This window comes from Helobdella robusta, assembly GCF_000326865.2.
Source record: "Helobdella robusta unplaced genomic scaffold HELROscaffold_5, whole genome shotgun sequence".
NCBI lineage: Eukaryota > Metazoa > Annelida > Clitellata > Rhynchobdellida > Glossiphoniidae > Helobdella > Helobdella robusta.
In genome coordinates this window covers 144,721-172,382 of record NW_008705254.1, presented here as the reverse complement: position 1 = coordinate 172,382, position 27,662 = coordinate 144,721, and the positions used below count along the sequence as shown (strand labels likewise).

General features: G+C 32.7%; 3 protein-coding genes across 3 annotated transcripts; all 3 read left to right on the top strand.

Annotated features, from left to right (window-relative positions):
• Nucleotides 1–9,807: 9,807 nt before the first annotated feature.
• Nucleotides 9,808–16,111, top strand: HELRODRAFT_189072 (hypothetical protein; the record flags this gene model as incomplete). The annotated part of the gene is made up of 12 exons (XM_009027036.1): nucleotides 9,808–9,850; nucleotides 10,488–10,933; nucleotides 11,074–11,171; nucleotides 11,406–11,522; nucleotides 11,668–11,818; nucleotides 12,051–12,413; nucleotides 12,555–12,776; nucleotides 12,948–13,542; nucleotides 13,690–13,788; nucleotides 13,969–13,998; nucleotides 14,178–14,212; nucleotides 14,298–16,111. 12 exons carry the CDS (start codon nucleotides 9,808–9,810, stop codon nucleotides 15,570–15,572), a joined length of 3,474 nt encoding a protein of 1,157 aa, XP_009025284.1. The 3' UTR covers nucleotides 15,573–16,111.
• A 2,217-nt stretch (nucleotides 16,112–18,328) lies between these two features.
• HELRODRAFT_163043 (hypothetical protein) lies at nucleotides 18,329–19,587 on the top strand (the record flags this gene model as incomplete). Its single annotated transcript, XM_009027035.1, has 3 exons — nucleotides 18,329–18,509; nucleotides 18,780–18,933; nucleotides 19,278–19,587. 3 exons carry the CDS (start codon nucleotides 18,329–18,331, stop codon nucleotides 19,585–19,587), a joined length of 645 nt encoding a protein of 214 aa, XP_009025283.1.
• A 1,359-nt stretch (nucleotides 19,588–20,946) lies between these two features.
• HELRODRAFT_68265 (hypothetical protein) lies at nucleotides 20,947–25,682 on the top strand (the record flags this gene model as incomplete). Its single annotated transcript, XM_009026957.1, has 9 exons — nucleotides 20,947–21,046; nucleotides 21,277–21,371; nucleotides 21,762–21,875; nucleotides 22,050–22,140; nucleotides 22,245–22,428; nucleotides 22,689–22,837; nucleotides 22,915–23,020; nucleotides 23,152–23,227; nucleotides 25,620–25,682. The coding sequence occupies 9 exons, from the start codon at nucleotides 20,947–20,949 to the stop codon at nucleotides 25,680–25,682; spliced, it is 978 nt and encodes a 325-aa protein (XP_009025205.1).
• Nucleotides 25,683–27,662: the final 1,980 nt, after the last annotated feature.

Here is a 27,662-nt window from a genome sequence, read left to right as displayed (position 1 = left end):
AATATCAATTAAAGACTGCACGGCATCATTCACCGTGGCCCTTGTCATTTCACCAATTAAATCTTTCCCCGTATTTGATGGCCCACCAATCAAATCTTTCCCCGTATTTGATGGTCCACCAATCAAATCTCTCTCCGTATTTGATGGCCCACCAATCAAATCTCTCCTCGTATTTGATGGCCCACCAATTGAATCTCTCTCCGTATTTGATGGCCCACCAATCAAATCTCTCTCCGTATTTGATGGCCCACTATTTGGATCCGTTGTTTTGTTTGAAATCTCACCAGTCCAAAAATTTTCTCCATTTGAATCTCCACCAATAAAATCTGTCTCAATATTTGAAGCCATGTCTACCTCACCATCAAACCCAATCATGAAATATCATTCAAATACTGTCACTGCTATTTCCAATTGACAGTTTTTGCAAAAGAAATTAAAAATTAAATTAATTAGCCTGTCGATTATTTAATTAATTGATTGATCAGTTACTTAATCAGTAGATTAATTAGATAATTAATTAACAAGGCGACGAATTCAATGCCTAATAAGAAACGTTTGCTTAATTAACGAAGCCAAATTGATAGCCCATGTTGTCGCTAGCAAGTTCGGTTCGTCTGATGATGATCGACGGATTAACACTGTCATATATAACTCCCAAAGAGCCATACACCTACCTACACATGTATATTCATATACACATATACATATATACATCGTCACATATATATATACGTGTTCATTTGTATATATTTTGATGTACACTTAACGTGATCGCAAAGTTTGACATGTCCAACGCTTACGTAAGTGTGTTAAGTTATACTTATAAAGTGAAAGTTTAAATGTTGCTAGTGATGCAAGTTCGAGTGCCTGCCTGCCTGTGTGTGTGTGTGTGTGTGTTTATATGTATGTGTGTGTGTATTTGTTTGTATCTTAGCATGTATGTTCATTTGTATCTTAGCATGTATGTTCATTTGTATCTTAGCATGTATGTTCGTTTTTGCGGTTGTATGTATAGCTAGGTGTGGATGAATTTGTGGTTGTATATACCGGCAAATGTACACTTTTACATAGGTATACGTACACACACATACATACGTACATACATTCATGCATACATACGCACATAAAAATACATACACACACGCATACACATGCATAAAGGACGCACGTTAATGTTACAATTAATAATTCACTTTACACGTTGTTAACAACTTTGTACGAAATATCTTGTGAACAATTGTGACAAACACACACCACACACACACATACACACGTACACGTATGTATACATGCATACAAACACACACACACACACACACAAAACAATGATTCAAACATCTCTGTATTGTTAGTATTAATTAATTATGCATTCGTTTGTTACGTAACGCCTTTGTTTGTATTTCACGCAAAGGTTGTATTTGCCTTGTATGAATTGTAATATTCATTTTTATTATTGTTGTTGTTATTATTTTAAATAATAATAATAATTATTATTATTATATTTAATAATTAAAATAATATTAGACTAAATAGGTAAAAAATACACCATAGAAAAGTTGAATGATAGTGATAGAATATACATTTGAGCTGATAAATCAAAGTGATTACAGAATGAATTAATGAATGAATGAGTGAAAAAATGAATGTATGAATGAGTCAATAAATTATTGAACAAATGAATAAAGTAAAGAAAGAGTGAGTGAACGACGATTGCTTCGTTACGCTTGTGCGAAATAGTTACGTAACAGTCTGGATTGAAAGGTATGTTACAAATAAGCCATGTTGGTTGACACATTGTGGTTTGTTGTCTGATTGCATAGTACAAAGAACATGGGTTTGTTTGTTTGTGTATGTATGTGTGTGTGTGTGTGTTGTGTGTGTGTGTGTTTGTAATGTAAATAAACTTTATCTACTGACTCAAAACATCAGCAACATCAACATCAACAACATCCTCATCAACAACTTCAACAACAACATTATCATCGTAATTATAACCTGCATATGCCCCAGTAACCCAATGGTTTGTGGTCGACATGGTCATCAGTGATGGCTGGTTGCATGTATACATCTTTGGTGTTTGTCGGTATTTTTAACGGTTCTGAGTATGACGATATGTATCGGTATTCTTAGTTGATTTATATTTTTTCAATACGATCGGTATATTGGTAGGTAGCGATGTTTTTCAACGAGATCAATCGATGATTTGTACATCGCCGGTGCTCTGTGTTGGTTGAAGTTGAAGCTGTCTGGCTATGTATTCCTTTTCTTCCCCTTCTTATTATTAATGTTATTATTATTATTATTATTATTATTATTATTATTATTATCTAGCTTCTATACTCCAAAAAATGATGATGTTATTTTCATTGATTTGGATCAAACGATCCAATGATTTGTTGGCCACATGTTACCGTCGATGTCTTCTTCATACTATTATTACTATTATTATTATTGTTGATGTTGTTGTTGTTATTGTTGTTGCTACCGTAACTATACAAACATCAGCAATTGAACACACACACAGGCTGGATTCATTTATTTGAGGCAAACACTGAGCAACAAGTGGTGTATGTATATATATATAAGTCCTCGGAACCACGTCCTCTTAATCTTGATTGACAGTTTCAGCAGCCAATCAGAGATGAGAATATATTTTAAATGCAATGTGACCACCACAAAATCTCTGCATGCGCTTGTGCGTGCATGCATGCATCAGCAGATGAATGAATGAATGAATGAATGAATGAATTAATGAATGAATGAATGAATGAATGAATGAATGAATGAATGAATGAATGAATGAATGAATGAATGAATGAATGAATGAATGAATGAATGAATGAATGAATGAATGAATGAATGAATGAATGAATGAATGAATGAATGAATGAATGAATGAATGAATGAATGAATGAATGAATGAATGAATGAATGAATGAATGAATGAATGAATGAATAAACGAATGAATGAATAAATGAACGAACGAACGAACGAATGAACGAATTAATAATTTAATAAAATAAATAATCAATAAAAATACGACATTATTTTTTAAATGTTATATATTTAGTATATATAATGAATGATTGAATTAAAGAATGATTGAAGGAATAAATTTACGGTTAAGAATGAATAAATAAATGAAATGGAAAGATGGAGGAATCAATAATGAACAAACATCATTACACTCATCATCGTCGTCATCATCTTCTTCATAATCACCATCTTCTTCATCATCGTCATCTTCATCATCATCGTCGTCGTTAGCATAAAATGTGCAGACATTTTTTAGCGCTTCACTTGTGAGGTTTCGAATCCATAGATAAGTAAGTGCGCTTTTCACTTTCATATCTTTGTTTTTTTTGCTCAAAGCAGGGAAATGTCTGTGTGTGTATATGTATATCTAAATAAAGTTAGAGCATTTGATGATGACAATGATGATGAGGATGGCGATGATATGATGACGGCGATGATGATGATGATGAGGAGGAGGAGGATGATGATGATGATGATGATGATGATGATGATGATGATGATGATGATGATGATGATGATGATGATGATGATGATGATAGTGACGTTGGTGATGACGAAGACGACGAAGATGATAACGACGATGATGATTGAACATTTCATGTCTTCAATTTGTTTAATGGATTCGTGAGGCGTTTGTTGACACCTGCAAGCTTGCTCATTCATTCCTTCATTCATTTTTTTATTCCTTTATTCATTCGTTCATTCTTTCGTTCATTTATTCTTTTATTCGTTCATTCATTCGTTTACTAGTTCATTCCTTCCTTTCTTCCTTTATCCAATTTTTTTATTTTTTCACAAATATAACAAGGTCTTCAAAATTAATTTAGCACCTACTCTAATTAAGGCACACCTACGAGGAGGAAGATGATGAGGACGATGATGATGAGGAGGAGGAGGAGGAAAAAGAGGAAGATGATGATTAAGTGATGATGGTGAATAAATATTTCAATGAATTATGCTTGGAACTGATAATGCAATAGTAGAAACATGGGGGGGGAACAAGTTGAACGACAGGCAGATGCAAACACGAAAAGTAAAAATGGATTGACGAAAATTATGAAAAAAAAGATAAAAAACTTTTGAAAGTGAGAGAGAGAGAAGGAGAAAGAGAAAGAGAGAGAATAACTGAAGAGTGAGAAAATGACGAGTGAGTAGAATGAAAAGAGCACGAAAAAAAGACAAAAAGAATGATTAAACAGATAAAAAGAAAGAAAGCAAAAGAAGAAGTTGAAAGAGAGAGAGAGAGAGAGAGAGAGAGAGAGAGAGGGAGAGAGAGAGAGGAAGAAAGACACGTATAAAAGATGAAACATGTGTGCTGTGTAGATAAGCAAGATGCTTCTCAACATTTTCTATTCACTCTTCTACTCAAATAACTGGCAAGACGCACCCGATGTAACTACTACTACCACTACTACTACCACTACTACTACCACTACTACTACTACTACTACTACTACTACTACTACTACTACAACTGCTAATGCAAATGCTATAACTGTTAATAGCAAAATTAATTATTTATCAATAATTAATTATTTTTATTATTATAGTGCAGCTACTGCTGATGCTTCTACAGCTCTTGCCGCTACTACTACTACTACTACTACTACTACTACTACTACTACTACTACTACTACTACTACTACTACTACTACTACTACTAGTACCTCCACTCAGGTTTGATAGTCGGACACGTGATGTTAAAAATTGATGATGTAGGTTCAAGGATCATTTAAATTATTCAGGCATTCATCTTTAATTGGCGTTCTCTAATGTTTCTCTGTCTATGTTTGTCCATGTTTGTCCATGCTTGTCCATGTTTGTCTATGTTTGTCTATGTTTGTTTGTATGTTGGTGTGTACGTATGTGTGTGTGTTTGTTTGTATGTATGCTGGTGTGTATGTTTATTTGTACGTATGAATGAGATGTTTGTTTGCATGTGTGCCAACAGCACAAACAATAACAACAACACCATCAACCACAACATCAACAACAACAAAAACCACAACATCAACAACAATAACATCAACAACAACATCAACAACAACATCATCAACAACAACAACATCAACAACAATAACATCAACAACATCATCAACAACAACAACATCAACAACAATAACATCAACAACATCATCAACAACAACAACATCAACATCATTTGCATAACAATGAACAATGATGTCGAAGCCGTTCTAGACATGACAACAACAATATCAACGACACCACAATCATTATCATCATCATCATTTAATCAATGCCATCTTCGTCGTCGTCATCATCATCATCGTCATCATCATCGTCGTCGTCATCGTACCTCAACATAAAATGTCAATGTTTATGAATGAAGAAATAGCAATTTAAAAAAATAACATTTCGATCGAAACTAAAAACAACAAAATAAAACAACAAAAATCACCGAGACAAATGCAAACAACAACAAAAACAACAACAACAATATCACGTGACTGAGAAGGAGGAGGATATGACGTCACTATGTTGCGCTTGACGGACCGGAAAAAGATCTTTTCACGCTATTTTCATGCTCGTCCTCGATTATTAATGTTACTTTTGCTCATTTCGCGGTCGTCTTTCCATCCATCGTCATCATCATCATCATCGTCGTCGTCATCATCATGGTCGTCGTCTTCGTCATCATCATTTCGTTACCAAAAGGAACATTCAGCATCATCATCGTCGTCAACACCGTTTTGGAAACTCTTATCACCACCCTAACCTCCACCACCACCACCATCATCTTCTTCTTCTTCCTTATCATGACCATCATCGTCGTCATCATCACCATCATCACGACGTTCTTTCTTTAGCGCTCACTTTTACAAATTTCGCAGAATAAATAATGAAAAGCAAATAAATAGAACGGACTCTGGAGAAGGGAGAAAGAGAGAGAAAGAAAGAGAGAGAGAGAAAAAGAAAAAGAAAGAACAAGAAAGAGAAAGAGAGGAGAGAGTAAAAATGAAAAATGAATTAACAAATGAATAAATGAACGAACGGTTGAATGAATGAATGATTATGTGAACGAGTGAGTGAAAGACAAAGTGAAAAATTTGTCTCGAAGCAACAACATCTCCTATTTCATTTGTTCGTTTGTTCATTCATTCATTCATTCATTCATTCATTCATTCACTCACTCACTCACTCACTCCTTCACCACTCACTCACTCACTCATTCATTCATTAATTAATTCATTCATTCATTCATTCATTCAAACAAAGATTCATTCATTCATTTATTTTTTCATTCATTCAAAACTATTTTTTCGTCTATAAAATTTTCAGTGTGTTGATCTTCACCATAGTATTGTATTCATTGGATTTTAGCGATTTTGTCATCGTCATCATCGTCATCGTCATCATCATCGTCATCATCATCGTCATCATCATCGTCATTGCCACACTTCTTCTTACAACACGTGGCAAACAAACGACCAACAGTTAACGACGAGAATGACGTCATAAAAACTCGATAGGTCACGTGATGAAAATGTTAATGAGGCGGTCATTTATGTTGATGAGGCGGCCATTCTATGTTAATGAGTTGACGTCATCGACGGGGCGTCGCCTAAGAGCTATTAATAGAACGTTAATGTCCTTCTGTTTTATGATTGGTGGGCTGCTTTCTGGCTCGTTATCTGATTGGACAGTTTAAAATGGCAATCGTCAATACACGTGTCAACTGTTGATGGTCTATGTAGGTCAGTTCACTTATCTCACCAATGTCACGCTCGTTACGCGTTTTTCAATTTTATAGCGCCGAGTTTTTTTACTCTTTCACTTGTATTTTCGTTCGTTCGTTTGTGCGAGTTTTGTCTGAGATGTTTTGCGAAGATATGTATTGATGCTTCTGTTGTTGTTTCTGCTGTTGTTGTTGTTTCTGCTGTTGTTGTTGTTTCTGCTGTTGTTGGTGTTTCTGTTTTTGATGTTGTTTCTGGTGGATCAAAGGGGGTGGGGCCCGTGTGGGTAAAGCACCCTTTAAAGCGTATTGTCAATAAAACTCAGTTTTTACGCAAGAAAAACACAATTGTATGTAGAAAATCGACCAAAGATTGACGTGATAAGCCAAAAAAAGTCTCCAGTCTAATTTTAAGTAGACTACCAAAAAATTAAATTTGGTCAGTTTCTTGATGCCTGTCTAAAAATTTCAAAATTTAAACGTTTTCAAAATTCGGCCCGTGCAAATTTGTCCAGATCAGCTCCTTCATAAGTGCGAGCGTTTTCTAATAGACAATTAAACCCGCTGTCGTATCTCAGATGACCTTTCAGCTTTTTTGGCAAAATAAATAATATATATAAATATGAATATATATATATATATATATATATATATATACATGTGTGTGTGTGTGTGTTTATTTGTGTATGTTAAGTATACATATGCAGGCACAAAGTGTATGTGTGTGTTTGACATACAGCCCCAGGTCTTTTGCTTTGTATTGAAGGTAATGCTAGATTAAAAAACAAACACATTCATTCAAGCAAACGTACATACATATGAACATGCATGCATACTTGCATACATACATAAATATAGGAGCGGATCACGTACATGCATATACATAGGGGCGGACCACACACATGCATACATAGGGGGTGGATCCCATCCATAAATCCATGTAGGGCGGAACACTAAATTCTTTGAGGGGGTCACAAAAATTTTAAAAATGCTTAAATTTTGAAATTTAACGGGAGGTCACTGCATGAATCTAAGGGAAAAAAATTCCAGCGGGACTAAATGATAGTTTTTATGGATATTGTTTTTAACCTAGGACTCGCACATTCATACATGCATACATACATACATACAAACATACATACACACGTACATACACACATAAATAAATACGTATATATATATATATGAAAACAGCTGTTTGTTTTGAATAACTTGTGTATTTGTTTGAATATGTCTGCATGTTCTGGATTGACCATCTATATGTGTGTATGTAGGTTTGTATGTAATAGTGAATTTTTGTGTACGTGTGCCTATGTGTGTATGTGTATATATGTATGTGTGTTAATATACGAGATGATGATGATGTTTAATCAAATCACAAGCGTACCGTAAAGCCAATTTGCTAAATGGACAAATTTTTCTTAGAAATATGAATAGAAAGATACGCACATACACGCACATGCATCCATCTATTCATATTTCTACATATTTATCCATCCATCTGCTTCTTTTCCATATTTCACGTTTTCATTTTTCTTCCTTTATCTAATTCATTCGTCTATCCATCTATTTTTAGCCCAACTTTAAACTTTTTGTTTGTTACATTAGTCGTGTTTTCATTTTATTTAGAATTTTCAAATGAGATAACTTGACTGTAAAGAACTGCACAACAGTTGAACTTAAATATTCATCGATTTGTATAATTTAAAATTTCTTTTTTCGATTAAAAAAAAATATTGCTTTTGGTTTCAAAAACAGTTGCTTACTGAAGCCAGGATTGGCTTACTTATGAAGTTGCATTGCTTTTACAAACCACTATGTCTGAAAATTTATTTGACTAAATATTTTTACGACAATATGATTAAAACGAATAAGAATCGAGATGTTCTACGCGTTTTCTTCACAAGTTTTTCGCATTTTACGAGTTGTTTTACGAAGATTAAGGAAGAATAGAAGGAACTTTCGAATACCGTTCCAATACGGAATACGGAGTTTTACGCGTTGTTTTCCGAGTTTTCAAGGATTCTTCTTTCTTTCTTTTTCGTGCCTCATCCTTTCAGGACATTGGCGACCATCGACCTCCACAAAACCCGGTCTTCAACACTTTGTAACAGTTTAAATATGGTAATATTCAACAAGTGACACAATGACTTCACAAATGTTATTCGTTGCTGACTGCGATCTCTTCTTTATGTAATCTTTCCAGAGGTTGTTAGATTTTCCATCCCTTATTCATAGTAATTTCCTCTTTTCTTAACTGTTTTAATTATGTTGATATTCTGATTTTACTGTTGGTGAGGATGTTTTTCATTTTAGAATGTTATTTGACATGACTACGACTTTTACTATAAAACCGATAAAATTAAATGCCTTTAAGAAATTTATTTAGAAAATTTTTTAAATCACAACTTGTCGTCAAATAGGAAGATGCTATTGTTTGTTGTTGTTGTTATTGGTGTAAGTGCTTTAAAATCATACACAGAATTTACAAGAAATGGCAATAATTTTGTGAAAAATTCTAATCTTATCTTTCGCTGGTCTCACGTCCGCCATGTTTATTTTTTATAGTGGCTTTTAAAACTTACAAAAATAATTATTTAAATCTTAAATTAGTTTATTTATTTTTTTAAATGCCGCTGTTTATTTGACATGTTTTAAAACTTCAGAGAATGGATTTTATAGATTTTTGGTTTTTACACGCAATTTATCCGACCACGGACTGGCTTCCTTTTTTCATTTTTGCCATTTTTCAGACTCAATTTTTTAGGTTTGTTTTTTAATGTTTTTATTTTATTCGCTTGTTTATTTTTGAAAACAAATGCCCGATTAAGGATTTAACGATTTAATTTTCGCAAAATGTCAGATATTTTAAATTAAACAGTTGACTAGTCAACTAACTTTTTAAAAATTATTAAATTAATTATTAAAGGAACACATGAACAATGAAGAAATGACCCCTGGTGATGTGGAGTTAATTAAATTTAAGTTCCAAAAAAGCCAACTAATTTGTGGTAAGTTGATTTTCAGAGTCTTACACAGTAACATTATTAAATAGAAAGAAAAAGAAAAAAATAGCATGGCAGCCAATGTTGGAAATCTTGAATGGAAGGATTTTTTTGGTTAGTCAAGTTTATTTATATTATATAAATATTTGATGTATAATCTAATCAGTATAATCATTTTATTTAGTCAATGGATCTAAATGATATTGCTGACAATTTTGAGCAAGTGTGGCAGTTATAATAATAATGATGAGGATGATGATAATAATATTGATTAATATAGATAACATAATGGCTAATACTAATAATAGTGCTATAATAATTATTTAATGATAAAGAACATATAAGTTTTATATTAAAGTATGGATTTTATTAGTCATTTTAGTCAGTGTGACTAGTTTAATTATTAAAGTAATTATCATATTTCTATAAATATGGGAATGTCCTTCTATTCAAATATTTGTTATATGTTTAATTGATCATTGTTGTTAAATAACATAATGAAGATTGTACTCACAGCTATTAGTTCTCTTTATTCATATTTGTTTAGGAAAGGTCTAGGATTTATTTTCTGCTATTCTGTATTCCTATTTCTTTTAATGTTGTTTGTTATCCAAAAAGCTCTGTTTAAAATTTATTGTTCTATCTTTAACTCAAATTTGTTGCATAAGAATAAACATTGTATTGAATAGACGTTTTTTAATTGATTAATTGATAAAATAGATAATTTAATAATAATTAAATAATTTTTTAGGATCATCTGTCAGCCTGATTCCTACCTTAATTCCTATGTATGATAAGAAGATGGATGGTAAGAAAACAAATAACAATTTATTCATCAAGTCAAAGAATTCCATCTCTAGTCCAGAAAATACTGTCACAGCAAACGTGCCTGACATATCATCATCTGATGATCCATATTCATCATGTATTCCTGAAAAACAAAGGGATGACATCTGCCTAACTTCAAAAGATAATAGTAGTAATTTAGGACCAAATAGAAGATGTAAAAGTGTTGAAGTGAGCAGTAGAATTAAGTTACAACAACAACAACCTCTTGATGACATCAATCAAAGTAATGATGTCATGTCCCCAGTATCATCATCATCATCATCTTCTGGTAACACTTGGAAGTTTGTCTGTAAAGAAATCATTGACACAGAGAGGAGTTATGTTAAGGATCTCAGTGAAATCATTCAGGTTACATGTTCAGAAATATTTTTAAATTTCAACTTTTCAACTTTAGAGTACTGAAAAAGTTTCTAAATGAATTATACATCCAAGATTCATCTTAATTCTTATCTAGTTTTTAAAAAATATTATTTATAATTTGCTTTCAGGGCTACATGTTCAGAATGAAGGGCAGGCCAGACCTTATATCGGCCTCTCAATTTTCAACACTTTTTGGGAATATTGAGGAAATTTTTTCGCTGCATAAGTTATTATCCTGTCTTCATACTCACCATTTTCTGAATTGTTATCACCACTATCATTTTTATTATTACCTTGTTCTCATCATTCTCTACTATCATTGTTGATATCATTATCTAACTTTTATCCAATCTTATCATCTTCATCATTACATTTTATTCTTCACATATCAGTTATCATCTGGTAGTTTAATATCAACAACATTAATGATAATAATAATGTCTTACAACTGACACCTCAGTAACATGTTGAATGATCTGACTGCGAGTGGAATGAACGTAAGTGAACTTGCCAAATGCTTCATCAAGCATTCATCTCAGTTTAAGATCTACTGCAGCTACTGCACCAATTTCAGCAGGTTGTTGTTTAGCACTTATTTCGTGTTTAACGATTGCAAACAGCCACTCAGATATACAACCATTCAATCGAAACAACCAACTAAATTTATCCACAACCAATCATTAACTATTTAAATAGATATCAACCAAACAATCATCATTTAGCTCACAGTCTGTGTGGATGTCATTATTGGAGGATGATGCAACGAAAGAATTTATATTCAGTATTCAAAATTCACTGAGACACAGTTTGTCAATGGATTCATATCTACTGAAACCTGTACAACACGTGTTGAGATATCACTTAATGCTCGAGGTTTTTGTTTGCTTATGTGTGTATGCACTTGTGTGTGTTGTTGCCTGTATGCTTTTGTGTGTAGTTGTATGTCAAAGGATATGTTCATTTATGCATGTCTGCAACAAAAACATACAGTTTTGTTATTTGCCATCACTGATTTTTTTGTTTGCACATACCCACTCACTCACACATACACACAAACACGCACACACACGTATACATAATACATACATTTGTATATATGATACAGCGCCTGTTATTAAATCTTACAAACATCAACAACAACAATGGCATGTCTCTCAACAACTGTGCTAGAAAGGATGGTTGCAAAGCTGATGATGTTTCTATTACTAAACTTCCCATGTATGAAAACAAACCTGCCATGAGACTAATAACAGCTGAACTGACAACAACTGCAGATGATAACAACAACGTCAATTCCGACTTGTTGTTAGTGACGTCAGCCTTTAAAATTATGTTGGACGTCGCCAATTTTATTAACGAGATGAAGCGACTACATGACGACAACAAACGACTACAAGACCTTTATGATGCCATCATGAACAACAATGATAAAGTAGATGCCAATGTATGTGGGCAGATGCTCCTAGAGGTGTGTCATTCTCTTCTTGCTTCTCTTATCTCATGTTGACGATGTTCTATTTGATATCAGATGTTGTCTGTTGTGGTTGTGGAGTTAGAGTTAGTTGCTGTGTGGTTGCAACTCATTTCACAATATAATAATTTTCTCTAGGACAAGTTCCGACAGAATCCAAGAAACATATGCCACGTGATCTTATTCGAAAGAGTACTGATGGTTGTGAAGTATAAAGATGACATCAACAACATCAACAAAACGAGCAACAACATAAGCAACAATAATATTAATATCACTAACAATAACAACTGCAATAATGGTAGTAGTAGCAGTGTTAGTAACAGTGCAGCAGTGCCTATTGTTGAAGTGTTAATACCGGTTAGTTAGTATTATACACTGATTTGTTTGTTCAACATTTTACAAGTTATTTTTTATTGATCGTACAATTAAACTATAATATTTACTACATCTGATAATAGAACTTGTTACACACTCACACACACACAAACACAAACATACATTCATGCATATAAAAAACAAATCCCACAGTGGTCTGACTTAATGATAGTAGAGACAGTACAGAAATGCCCTCTCAGTTTCTGCATTCACACCCACCCAACCCCATCTCTCGAGATCCACATCAGAGCGAAGAACAGGGACCAGAGAAGCAACTGGTGCAATCAAATTAGGAATTGCATTGTTAATAACAGCAGCGCCTACATACCTGATAAGGCCAGGAATATCATATTGAATAATTTCAAGGCTAACAATAGTAGCAACAATAATAATATTAATAACAGCAATAGCAACAAAAACAAGAATAACAACAGCTTTGCTAATGGTAACATAGACTGCAGTAATTATGTGAAGGTTTCAAGAGACAGAACATCATCTCAGAATGTTTGTAATGATATTAGGAACAACAACATCCTTTTCAACGACAACAACAGAAACCGATTAAACAACTCGGACAACATCAACTACAGTGGTAGCAATGTTAACATCAGCAACAACAACAACATCAACAACAAAAACAACATCAGATACAACAACGACTACAGTGTTACCAGCAATTACAGAAGCAGAACGTTGAACAAATACGGCAACATCAACGGCAACAACATTTCAAACCTCCTTCAACGAGGTCTACAACAACCAACAACAACAACAACGACATCTTCAACATCATCTTTACTGATGTCTAGTCCATTGAGGCCCCTCTCTTCATTTCTCCTTCTTTCTCCTACAACATCAGCATCGTCATCATCATCCACGTCGTCATCATCATCAGTACTTTTGCCAACACCTCTGATACAAGAGCTTGGGCAGATTGAGTTGAGAAGGAAGAAGAAGATAGGCAGTCGTATTGCTTCATCATCTAAGTTGCAAGGTTTCAATGAATTATGTTAATTACATTAATTAGTTGTGTTAATTATATTTTATTGTATTGTAATTATTGAATAGTAATAAATTATATTAACTTAATTTTTATAATAAAGAAGTATTAATTCAATCAGGATATGAGTGTTTAGTTAGTGCTGATAGATGGTAATATATTTTTCCATACCAGATCTTACCAGTGCTTTGAGGAATAAGAAATGTTAGTGCTGCATTTTATTTACTAATCACGATTATCTTGCACTCTTCAGTTCCATCTTTGTATTAAATTCATTTTATCATTCTGATTGGAATTGTTAATATATATAAATTAATTTACATTTAATTTGCATATTCATTACTTAGTTCTAATTACCCAACTTTTGCTGATTACAAATTCAGCTTTACAGAAATGCAAATCAAATGAAGACTACATGGTGAGTTGTTGTTTGTTTTTGCTGAATAAAAATAATCAAGATTTCAACTCTCGCATTGATGATGCCTTATTAATTTTGGTTAAAGGTGAAAAGATTGAGTAACAGCACAATGATGTCAACCAATGAGAATTCAGATTTCAATGACCTACAATCTATCCACCAATCGTTTTGCAAAAGTCCAAATTTGAACCAATCACAATCGAGCAGTATTTACAAGAACCAGTCAAAAGCTGTGACTCATTCAACTCCTCATTTATTTGATGTTGAAGATGAAAATGTTGATGATAGGTTGCCAGCTTACTTATCACCTACCCACAACAACAATAACAACAACAACATTCAAATTAATTTGCACTCGAAAAATTTTGCTAGCAACATGAACGTTGACAATGTTGATGATGATGGAGACGACGATGAAGTTTATAATGATGAATATAATTATCGTGACAAGTATTATCATATGAGTAGAAAATGTAGGTCCACCCAGGATAACATTGATGATGTCGCATCGTCGTCATCATCACAAGCCACGACCTCATCATCCTCTTCCTCTTCATCATCTCATGCTCCAACGACATCATCGTCATCATCACATCATGGTACGTCACTATCACCATCATTGCAGGCCCCAGCAGCAGCACATACAGCAACGACAGCTTCAGCAGCGGCACCCCGACGAACAAACAGCCTGCACAGTTCGGCTGTCAGCGGCACACGAACTTCATCATCACTGCTGACCAACACTTCATCCACATCGTCTCTGCTGACCAACACATCATCAACGTCCACTTCGTCATCAATCAGACTCGGCCTCATCAACTGGAAACAAAAACTTCAAAACAGATCCAAAAGCAACGACTTCAGTTTGAGAAGCAACATTTGCCATGACAACAAAACACGGCTTTCCAGCCAAGAACAGCTGCCTAACAACCAAGAGCAGCTGCCTAGCAACCTACAGCAAGCAGTTACAAGACTGAATGAATTATCTCCAACATTTCAGCAGTCGAGATTTTCAAAGGGGGGCCCATCTTCGAGGTTGCTGTCGAAATATTGGAGCAACAGGAAGTTGAAGAGATCCAAAGATAATTTATCCATCGGTGATAATTTCAACGCATCCACAGATCAACTATCCTCACTCTCTACTTTGAATAATTATAATAATAATAATAATAACCATATTTATTACAGCAGAAACAGTAATAATAATAATAATTGGGGAAAGATCGCGGGTAAAAAGAAGACTAATAGCAAGAGTAATTCATGCATCTCTGTACCCCAGCATGCTAACATATTATACATAGATGATAGTGATGATGACGATGGAGACGACGACTACAATACTTATGATGATAATAATTAATGATGATAATAATTATGATGTAGATGTGGCTAGTGTTGCTTATGATGTTGATTTGTAATTGCATTCAGGGATTTTATAAAAATTATTTATTTATATTAATTATATTTCAAAACAAAAATTCCATCTATGATAATGATAATGATATTTGTAATGAAGTAGCGTCATCTTTGGTTATAGTTGCAACTCTATGATAGGATTTTCTACACATGCACACACCTACATATATATATACACACATAAATACAAACATAGACACATACATACATACAAACAAACAAACATACGTACATACATATTGTTTTGGTTCATGTTAAGGTCAAATTATTACCTTACACAAGTTAAACTGTTTGCCGTTGTTTTGGATTGCAGTGTTGCCATATGCCTCTCTATATTATTTGTTCATTTGTTGAAGTTTCATGGAATCTCTTTTCAATTTATTTTCGTTTTTGAATTTTCTCTTAACATTTGTATTCCTACAAAGTTAAAATTTTCTGGTAAAGGTTTTATATGGCTAATAAAATATTACTGTTTTATAATTTTGACGAGTGTGAGCCATAAATGAATAAACTCTACTCTTTTTACAACAAAGACTATCCTTTATTTTCGTCTTCGCCTCGTTTTTATGATTAATCATCCCACAATGAAATCATTTCATCAGTGGTTAAATAATCATGATTAACATTTAATGGCGTTATCGTTAAATGTTGAATGTTCATTTATTATACATATACACTTTACAAATGTTTCAGACACTAGTGAATTGTAAATTAGTGAAATTCATGCGTAATTCGTCAATAATTCAAATGTGTTTTTTGTTCTCTATTCAAATAATTCGTTTGCATCTATTATTAAGTATACCCAACAACTTACATACCGGCATATCTTCTATTTATACAAGTATGTGGTATATATATATATATATATATATATATATATATATATATATATATATATATAATATCCATATAAGTATAAATACATGTATGTATTCTATAAATCTATGTATTTACATATATAGATTTGTTTTTAAATATAGCAGATGTATGATTATACAAAAATTATTTTAAAAGTAATAATTATGTAATGATATGGAGTGAACAAGGTTATTATTTGAAATCTTTAACAAATATTCATATTTTATAGTATTTTTCCTTTATATGTACAACTTCTATGGACCAAATTATTTATTAATGTTGCACACACACATATATGTATACATAATATATGTATATATATATATATATATATATATATATATATATATATATATATATATATATATATATATACTATGACATATAAAAATTCAGGTGTGTCAGCCATCCATTAATCCATCCATCCATTTTTAATTATTGTCACTATATATTTATATATAATATTATATATATATATATATGTATAGAAAGAGAGCGAGAGAGTCTTTACTGTACTTCTATATTATATATGCCACTGATGCAAATTACATAAATATGTTATGTCTAGCCACTGATGACTTTTAACAAATTTTTTAGTTAAATATTCGCATGAAAAATTTCTTTTTTGATGGATGACACGTAACATACTAACATGCCTTAAAGATTTTATATCAATTTCTTATCTTAGTCATAATTTGCTTTTTAAATTACTTTTTTTTTAAGTTTCACTCAAACATTTCTTTAATGGAGTTCTGTTTTTCGTTCTGGTTAATTTATTTATAGATTTAGTTTTTTAACTTGTTTAATACTAATTAATTAATTTATTTATTTATTTAATGTAAATATCATGGTTTATAGTTCAATACTTTTAAACACAATCTCTTTATATCTAGCTTATTAGCTATCTTCATTGCGATGTTAATTTTTATAATTTCTAGACTTTATAATGTTTTGTTGTTCAGTTTCTTAACTGTTTGTTTGACTTTTTTATTCAGAATTATTTTCCTTATCCGATCTATGATAATATCAATCAGTTTGTGTGCTTATTATTGATAATTTTAAATATTTGATGATATAGTTTATTGATAATAATTTATTTCTAGTGTATTTAATTTTGTGTATTTTTTCATTTAATATAATTTCTTTGCATTATCTTTCATTTCCAAGTATTTATTTTTAATCTAGTTGACTTTTTTACTTTTTCTTTGTCTTATTGTGTTTATTTCTAATTTTCAAATGGTTTTAGAACTGTCTTTAATAATATTGACACCTGTAAAAATAAAAATGGTAAAGTATTGTTGAAGTTCAAGTTTGCTAAAGATTGGTTACAATTTTTTCTTCTAACACATTTTTTGTTTTTTTAATTGTATGTTTGTGTAATTGTGTGTTTGTGTAATTGTGTAAATAATTGTGTATGTACTTGATTGTATGCTCGCGTGTTTGTGTTACATTTGTATTAATATCGTACGTGTTTATGATCGTGCCGAACGCACGTACATCTGTCAATCTCTTGTTTCGAGCGCTCACGAAATTGTGTTGTTTATTCGCCGTTGCTATTGGCGACATCGTTCGGGCACCTGCCTTCAAATTGATCAACAAAATTTTGTGTCTCGGATGTAAAATCTCAATCACTCTGTACGTGCTCTCAGGTTATAATTTTGTAATTATTAGGTAATTATTTTATGTAGCTGACGAGTTGTTATGCTTGTTGGTTGTGTTACTCATCTTATATAAATGAAAGTGCTTGAGAAGATCTGTAAAGAGTAAAATCAATCTGTTGAAAAATTGAACTAATTATTATTTTTTAAGATCCAGGTCAGGAAGATTGAATAGAAATTTCGAATGCCGTCTGCTGGTGCAGTTAGTCCTCCAGTTATAGTTGCACTGGTGAAGAAAGGAAAGCACAAGACAGGCAGCAGAAACAACAATGTGGTCACCATTGACGGATCTGCAGTTACCAACAACAGGAAAAATAAAAGTGCTAACAACATTTACAAGGACACTTATATTGAACTAACCACAGGTTTTTGTTACTCTCTCTGCTGTTCAATTGTCCATTGCTATGTTTGTTGTAGAAGTGTGTTTTTTGCCGTGTCTGAAATTTCATGTCGAAATTATAAAAGTTTGGTCATATTTTGGTTTTCATGTGGAAGTTCATTTTAGTCTTAGTTTTATTTTTGTCTAATAAATCGATTTCAGTTGAATGTGGTTTGGTATGTTGACTATACATCCACCCATCTAAACTTTATAGATTAAATTATTTAATCTAAAATATAATGAACTTGCTTGATAGATACTCCGGAATGTAAGGTCTTTTTCACAGTTGACAACTCGAAACCTCTTCCCTACAGCACAAAATGTTTAGAAGGTCGATCAACATTCCTCTACCAAGGACCATTTCTTCTTAAATCTGGTAGAAGAATTGTTAAGGCAGTTGCTGCCACAAGGTGTGATATTCATGATATTTTGATGCTGATAATTTTTTTTTCTTTATAATGCGGCTCTGTCAAATACAGAGCTACATGTTATCCTGTACTTGTAATTAAACTCGTGCCGCAAGGGCTGCATTGTACTCTATCTACACCCACCACACGACGCAATGCACATTACGTGCTAGCGCCGCACCATGTGCGTATGATGGTCTTTGAGCTTCGGACAGACAGTATTCGAACCATGCCACGTAGCGTAATAGTCGCTCGAGACATGTCATTTCTACCGACTGAGTAACTAAGTAGCTAACTCGGCTAAGTTCAAAAGTTAACCTTTAAAAACGCTTTTGATGACATCACAGAGATGGGCTGAAAACAAGTTTTGTAACCACAAAAACATTTAATGTGCAATCTGTTGCAGAAGAGGCAGATGATGTTAACGAATACAACAACAAAAACTTAGAAAGCAATAATAACTCTGATGAGGGTTATGATGGAAGACCAATTTCTGCTCCCACAAATGTACCCATGGCTAGATCTGTGTCTGCCTACAGCGTCAACGATCGTAACATGCAATATAATAATAATTTCTATCCTGGCTACAACAACAATAATTACAACAACAACAATGTGAATTGGAACATGAGTTATGTCGGACAGAATTTGCGTTAGTTTTTCTTTTCTATTTATTTTTGATTTCATTGATTTTGCATCATAACAGGATGGAATAAAAATTATAACCCGAATAAAAAGTAGGTGAAATTGTTTCGTTAATATTTATGCCAACAGTTCCTGCCTACCAACAACCACAATTACAACAACAACTCTACAACAACAACATTTCATCGTCATTCATTCCTCATCAACAAATGCCAGCAAATATGTGGAGCATTCCAGTGACCCATTTACATAATTTGCATAATGGAGTCTCCAGATCATACAATAACTCATCCTACTCACAACTGGGTTACATGACGAATCGGGCTCTTGAGGTCAGTTATGAGTTTTCATTTATAATTATCCTTTTTTGATATATTTAATTATTGTGTCACGTTTCATGCATCTTTTAAAATTTTGATTTATTATTATTAAGTGTTCCGTATTGTTTTATTCTTAAGAACTTGGAACAGCCAAAAGTTCAGTTGAATGATTTAAGAGGCATAATTAGAGAAGAAGGTGATCGCTTGTTGGCAATCAACAGCAGCAGACTGGCTTCAATTAACCAACCACAGATGAACTTACCTATCAGAAGCAATGAATGTGTTGAGCCGCAAATAATTTATGTTAATCAGGAACCTGAATTGACAGCCTGTAGTCCTGGCAATGGTGACTGGCTGGGACAAGTTAGCCACATTTATGCACATCTGAAAAGTTATGTGGCCAGTGACGACGGATTGAAAATTGTTTTTGGTAGTTATCAACTTGGAAATGTGAGCGATAATATTTTATATTAACAACATATCAGTCGTTATAATAGGAATAAGAAAACTGGGACATACGTTTTATCAAATTTTAGCTCATTGTTTTGACAGCTGATGGATGTTGACCTGGCAAGTGATGAAAATGATGATGCCTCCTTGAGAATCACATTCAAAAAAATTTATGGACCAAAACTGAAAGTGAAACCACCGCCAACAAAACAACCACAACCAGTTGTGAAATCCCCACTTGTTATAAATAAACCACCAATCACAAACAACAATAAAAACAAAGACATCAACAACAACAACGTGAACAAATTGAAATCAATAGTCAACACAAAAACAATGGCAAGCTATGCAAAGAAAAAACTAACAAAAGAAGATTCATCATCAAATGTTCAAGAGGCTGCCATAAATAAGAGAGACCCTTATTATAAGACTGAAGAATATTTGGTAGTTAAGTTTCAATGGTTCCATGTTATGTTATCACGTTCACATAATTTGTTATTAGTTGATGTATAAATTTGTAGGTATAGCTGAATAACGTAGTCAACAATTTTTTGAAATTATTTACTTTAAACTGATTAATATTTTAATTATCATTATTATTATGAAAATTGTAACAAAGGCTGAAGGAACATTGAAAGCATGGCCTAATTTCAACTCTGAAAATGATTGTGAGAAGTTGAGGAAAGCAATGAAAGGATTGGGTTAGTATTTTAAGGCATACGTATGCATGCTTGCACGCTTTATTTGTTAACAACTTTTTCATCCTTTATAATGTTTAATTAATATACAAGATGTAAATTAAGTGTAAATTTGTTTCGCGTGTAAATTTGTTTCGCGTGTAAATTTGTTTCGCGTGTAAATTTGTTTCGCGTGAAAATTTGTTTCGCGTGTAAATTTGTTTCGCGATACGACATGAACTTTCACCGCTCAGGAACAGATGAGAAATCCATAATTGACGTGTTGGGCTACAGAACAAACATTCAAAGAATGCATATTGTCAAACAGTTCAAAGCAATGTTTGGAAAGGTCACAAATATTATTATTCATGAAACTTATCTTGTAACATTTATGTCTAAACAGAAGAGAGCAGGAAGAAATGCCTCCGCCATAAGTTGTGGTGGGAATTTATTATTACAAAACTTGTTGTAATCGCGCGAGCCAGACGTGTATATTTCTTCTGTTTCGATTACAAAATAACATTGCGGTCGCGTCGTTATTATTTTTTTTTATGTTGAAAACGAACTTTTGTGTAATATTTTATAAGAATGTGCTTTGTAAATTCAAATGCTTGCACTGATTTTTAAATTGGAAGGCGTCCTGCCAACATTCTAGGAGGGATAGGGGCCCCTAAACCTAACCCATATGTCTCAATATTTTCGTGTTGCATGCTAATTACCATCTGAAATTGTGTTTTAGGATCTGGCGAAGGAGCTAACGAGCGAACTTAGTGGTAAATTTTTGACGTGTTGCGAAGCACTCTGCTTGCCTCCTGACGTGTTTGATGCCAGTCAAATCAAGAAAGCGGTCAAGGTATCTTTAGGCACCTATTGTATGTATATAATTTATATATATAAATTATATATATATATATATAAGTTATATATATTATTAGTTATATATAACAGCAAAAATAGTGCTAGTAGAAGTGGTAGAAATAGTAGTAGTAGTGTTGTAAAGCGATTTAAATGTTCTTGAATATCGCAGGGTCTTGGTACAGATGAAGATGTCTTGATTGAAATTCTCTGCACAAGAACCAACAAACAAATTGAAGCAATGAAGATTGCGTACAAACAATGTATGCATGTGTGTGTATCTGTACGACTGTATGCATATTTGTATGTATGTATGTATATTTGGGTGAACAAACACTCGCACACGTGTACAACAACATCAACGCAGTATTCAAATCCGAGCTGGAGAAAGACATTCGCGGTGACACCTCAGGTCATTTCCGCAAGCTGCTCATCTCGCAGCTGCAGGCCAACAGGGACGAAAATTTAACTTACGACCTCACCAGCGTGCAAGATGACGTCACTGAGTTGCTGAGGGCGGGACAGGACAAGTGGGGTACTGATGAATCCGTGTCAGTACTTTATTAATATCCGTGAAGCCTCTTAAATTTACGATTAAATTCATGAGACTCCTACAACTGTGTTAATTTAATTTCATTGGCTGATGATTTAATATTTGCGGTGGTATTAATTATTATCCAATCATATTTTTGTATGGAATGTTTTATAACGATTGTCTCCATTATATTACTGCTTATTTATAGAGAATATATATTCATGAAACATTTTTTTAATATTCATAAGTATTTGAATGGGAATATTAACGAGACAGTTTCAATAAGATCATGTGCCAGAGAAGTCAGGCACACTTGAGAGCTCTGTTCAGGGAATACTCCAAAAAATCAAATAAAAACAAAACCGTTCAAGATGCCATTAGTAGTGAATTTTCTGGAGACGTCAAAAATGCCCTTTTAGCAATTGGTTTGTGAATTTGCAAGCAGTTTGATTTGATTGAGATGAATAATTAACATAATTTATTACTTTTGATTATTAATTAGTGAACGTGATAGAAAATAAGGTGGGGTACTTCGCTGATCTGCTTCACAAATCGATGAAAGGACTAGGAACAAATGATGACCAGCTGATAAGAGTCGTCGTTTCAAGGTTAGCTCATTGTTCTGTCTAATTTAATTATATTTTAAATCAATTAAATAGAATTTTTAACATTTAATATGGAAAAATTGATTTTAGCACAAATTACATTAGAACAATTTTTTTATTAAATCTTGCCGAAGGTGTGAGTGTGACATGGTGCAAATAAAAAAAGAATTTGAGAGAAAATTCAATCAGCCACTACAGCAATGGCTGAAAGTAGGTCAACTGCTCAGATTTATTAACGACGAAATCAACAATGACGTCATCGTCATAACTAACATTTCCAAATTAGGACGATATCTCCGGGGACTATCTGTCAATCATACTAGCCCTTACCGGAGACAGACCACTGTCAGGTGAAACATCAAGCGTTCCTAACGCAACCACTCAACAAAATGGTGACGTTGATGTGAATAGTGCAACGATTGATGAAGACGAAGAAGAGGAAGAAGTGATGGAGGAGGAAAAGAAAATTCCAGTTTGTACTGATGAGATGAATTAGTGGATAGATGGATGAATGAATGAATGATTGCCTGATTAATAATAAAAAATAAAAGATATGGCATTAACGCTAAAAGGTTGAAGGAACAGTGAAACCATTTGCTAACTTTGATGCTAAATCCGATTGTGAAGTGTTGAGGAAAGCTATGAAAGGTTTAGGTGGGTTGGATGGATGAGTGGAATGTTGCCTGACTGTGTGTGGTTTTTGTGCTGATTTTATTGGGGATGATCTCGATTAACAACTTGTTAATACAATAAACAAAACATTTAACGTCAACCTTACTGTTAAGAAGCTGCCACCCAAAGATACCAGCGTCAATAAAAACACAATAAACATTACTCTATTATTAATTAATTAATTAATTAACATAAACGTGTACCACAATGACAACATTAACAACGAACACAAAAGGCACAGATGAAAGCAGCATAATCAACGTGATGTCGTACAGGAGTAATGATCAGAGAGCTGAAATCGTTCAGATGTTTAAAACTATGTTTGGAAAGGTGGCGGGGGCATCATTTTATAATTCTTAACTCTACTAATGATCATAAATTAATAATTTCTCTACTTTTCGTCTTATAAATATTAAATTAAAATAATTTATCTTATCAATATTAATACTTGATGAATAATATTTAATAAATAAATAAATTAATTAATAATTGAAAAGGATCTGATGTCAGAATTCAAATCAGAATTAAGTGGTAATTTCCTTAGCGTAGTGCTGAGCTTGTGCAAGAGCAAGCCGCAGTTCTATGCTGACGAGTTGAGAGCTGCTATGAAGGTGCTTCTGCTTTTCTGCGTCTGCTTGTCTAAATATTTCTCTACTGATTAATTATGGAATGCTGAAAACGTTGTATTTTTGTGTAATAAAATAATCTAACATTGCGGTGAGTTGAAAATATTTTGATGATCTCATGCTTATCATGGATGAAAAGGGTCTGGGCACAGATGAAGACTGCCTTATTGAAGTTCTATGCACCAAAAGTAATGATGAACTCAATGAAATAATAAAGGAATACCAATTAAGTCAGTTTTTTATTTCCCATTACAATTTTTTAAATATCGTTCGTTTACGCTTAAATTTCATTAAATTAACAGGACACAACAAAAGTTTAGAACAGTCCATTATATCAGAAACATCGGGAAATTTGAAAAGACTATTCGTATCTTTGTTGCAGGCAAACAGACCAAAAACACTAAATATAAGCCGGAAAATGGCTCGTAGGGATGCACAGATGTTGATGGAAGCTGGAGAGTTGAAGAAATTTGGAACTGATGAATCTAGATTTAACGTCATACTCTGCTCCAGGTTGCTTTCTTTTGAATCTTTGCAGAACTTTAATTAAAAAATATTAGAATAAAAGAAATTTTAGAACAAAAAATAAATTTAAAAAAATTCTCATTTCATCATGAGCCCAGGAGTGCGTCTCAATTGAGGGCGACTTTTGAAGAGTACATGAAGTTAGCTGGGAAAGACATCATCGATTCAATCAAATCTGAAATGTCAGGTGATCTGAGGAAAGCATTCACAACTATTGGTTGGTTGGTTGGTTGGTGGCCCAATTCAGTATATATTATAAAATAGTATATATTATTAATTATTCTTTAATCATTGTTAGATTAATGAAAAATTTAAATTACAATTTTTTTAATTTTGAAAAGGGTTGTTTGTTTGGCGAATTTTTAGTTAAGCGCAGTTAAATTTTTGGAATCTGGGCCATATAAATTTAATTGATTGGCTGATTGATTGGTTTAGATAAATTTTCAATAAAATTCAATGGAACACTTAAATTTATTTCGACCCAGTGAACTACATAAGGGACGAGAGGTCGTATTACGCGACGAGTTTGTACGATTCGATGCACGGCTTGGGCACCAGAGACAGCAAACTGATCAGGGTCGTTGTTGGCAGGTGCGAGATAGACATGGTCCAAATCAAATGCGAATTCGAATCAAAATACAAACAAACCCTAACTCAATACATTAAGGTGCTTCTCTATTTTTGCACTTACGCTAACAACGAAAAGATGAATAATACCTTTTAAGAAATGCTAAATTTGATCAAATTAATTAAATTTCATTTAAATTGAAACACGTCAGGACGATACGAGTGGAGATTACAGAAAGATTTTGCTGGCTTTGATTGGAGAGCCTATTAAGTAAAGACGTAGGTATGGCGTTTATATTAACCGTATATATTAATTAATAAATATGAAGCTAACAATATTTAAACTAAATGATCGGCTGTTAATCTTCATAATATAGTTACCTGACAACATGACCATCAACATATTAGGAAATTAACGTGCTAATAAACTAATATTTTCATCAATTAACTTCGAATCATGATGCCAAAATTGATATGTTATTTTTTTCTATAACATATTTCTCACGTATTATGAAATATAACAAACAGTAAATACCTGATCTGTATTTCTACAATTCTATTAAGGAAATCATCTGTAGATTATATACATGAGGTGTAACAAAAATGAGGTGTTACTCAAATGCAACGATCGCGATGATAGATGATGACCAAGAAGTATTTATTGTATTCAGTGAGAATATAATTATTATACTATATTATATAAGTGATAATTGAGAATCAGTGTTCTTCACTATAGAAAAATATTAATCTAAGGAGCGGCCGTCTGCTTCTGAGTTACCTATTCAAATTTTTAAAATAGAAATTCGGCAGCTGTGTAACTGACTGGTTAACAATGATGTAACTCTGAGATTTGATTAAAATATTGGTCTTTTCGAACCCATAAAGTATGATTTGATCATAATATCATTTGATTTCAAGTCATTCTTGACAAATTAACTGAGTTTAACGACTCGTTCCTCAAAATCGGTATAGTGAATTAAGCTGGTAGTTTGTTACTACGGTAGATTCGTGTAGTACTTCAAAGCTGTCTAGACCCCTGCTCACGTTACAAGGAGTGTATGTTATCAATATTTAAACATTTCTCCATTGTAACCGAAGAAATGATGTTACACGAAAATAATAATAATAAACATGCGAGAAGTTTGTAACGAATAAAATATTTATTTACAAAGTTGAGAAAACATTTCATGTAATGTTACAAAAGGACGATGACGCTGATGTTACAGATGATGATTTCGTTAAAATACATTCACGAAAGAATAGGCGAGGAAATAAAAGAATGGTAAATGAAATATTATAGATGGAAGGTAAATAAATGAACGCTAATTATCATAACAAATTGAAACGTTATAAAATCTGATGAAACTTCTTTAACGAAGAATAATAAACGTAGAAATACTTGATGTATAACAAATCAGAAAAACTAATTTTCATATAAATAAAATGGCTTCAGTAACTGTAAGTATGTTTTCAGCCGTAGCGTCTTAACATACTTGTTAATATGTATTAATTGTAACAACTATTTGTTAATGGTAAATCAATTTGTAATTTTTTCCAGTTTGATGGCTGTTGTGTGAAAAATTAAAAAGGCACTTGTAATATTTCATTTGAGAACGTTGATTTATCATTTATAAAATATAATTTCAAATTAAATGATTGAAAATTAAGTAACGAATATATAATTCTGATTTAAATAATGTAAAAAGTTGATGACATTGCATACTTATTAAGAAACATTAAATGTAGAATAACATTTTAATAGGTGGTGGAAGATTGATTGACGGGGAAATCTTTTATTTTCTGCACGCACACATACACACATGCATGCACGCATACACACATAGATACATATATACATACATAAAATATTTAGAGATACACACCATATACATACATACATATATTCTCATCGCACACAACAGGGTACATATTTGCAAACGTTTGAATAATTCTGTTAAAAAAGCAGTCAAAATGAACAATGTTGAAATTTTAAACCCGCCATCAAAAGACATCTATTTTTGTACAGATTATTATTAATGTTAGTGATAACGTAATTGGTATAATATAAATTTTATGATACCGACGAACAAACACACGCATAAACTTACAACATGCAAACATAGACAGACACAGCAAAGCACTGCTGAAAGGCATTAGATACATTGAATAAAATTATAAAGTAACATAACGTAACGGCGCAGATAAGTTGATTGTATCTACTACATACACGTGTACGGGTAAGATTAATGTTTACA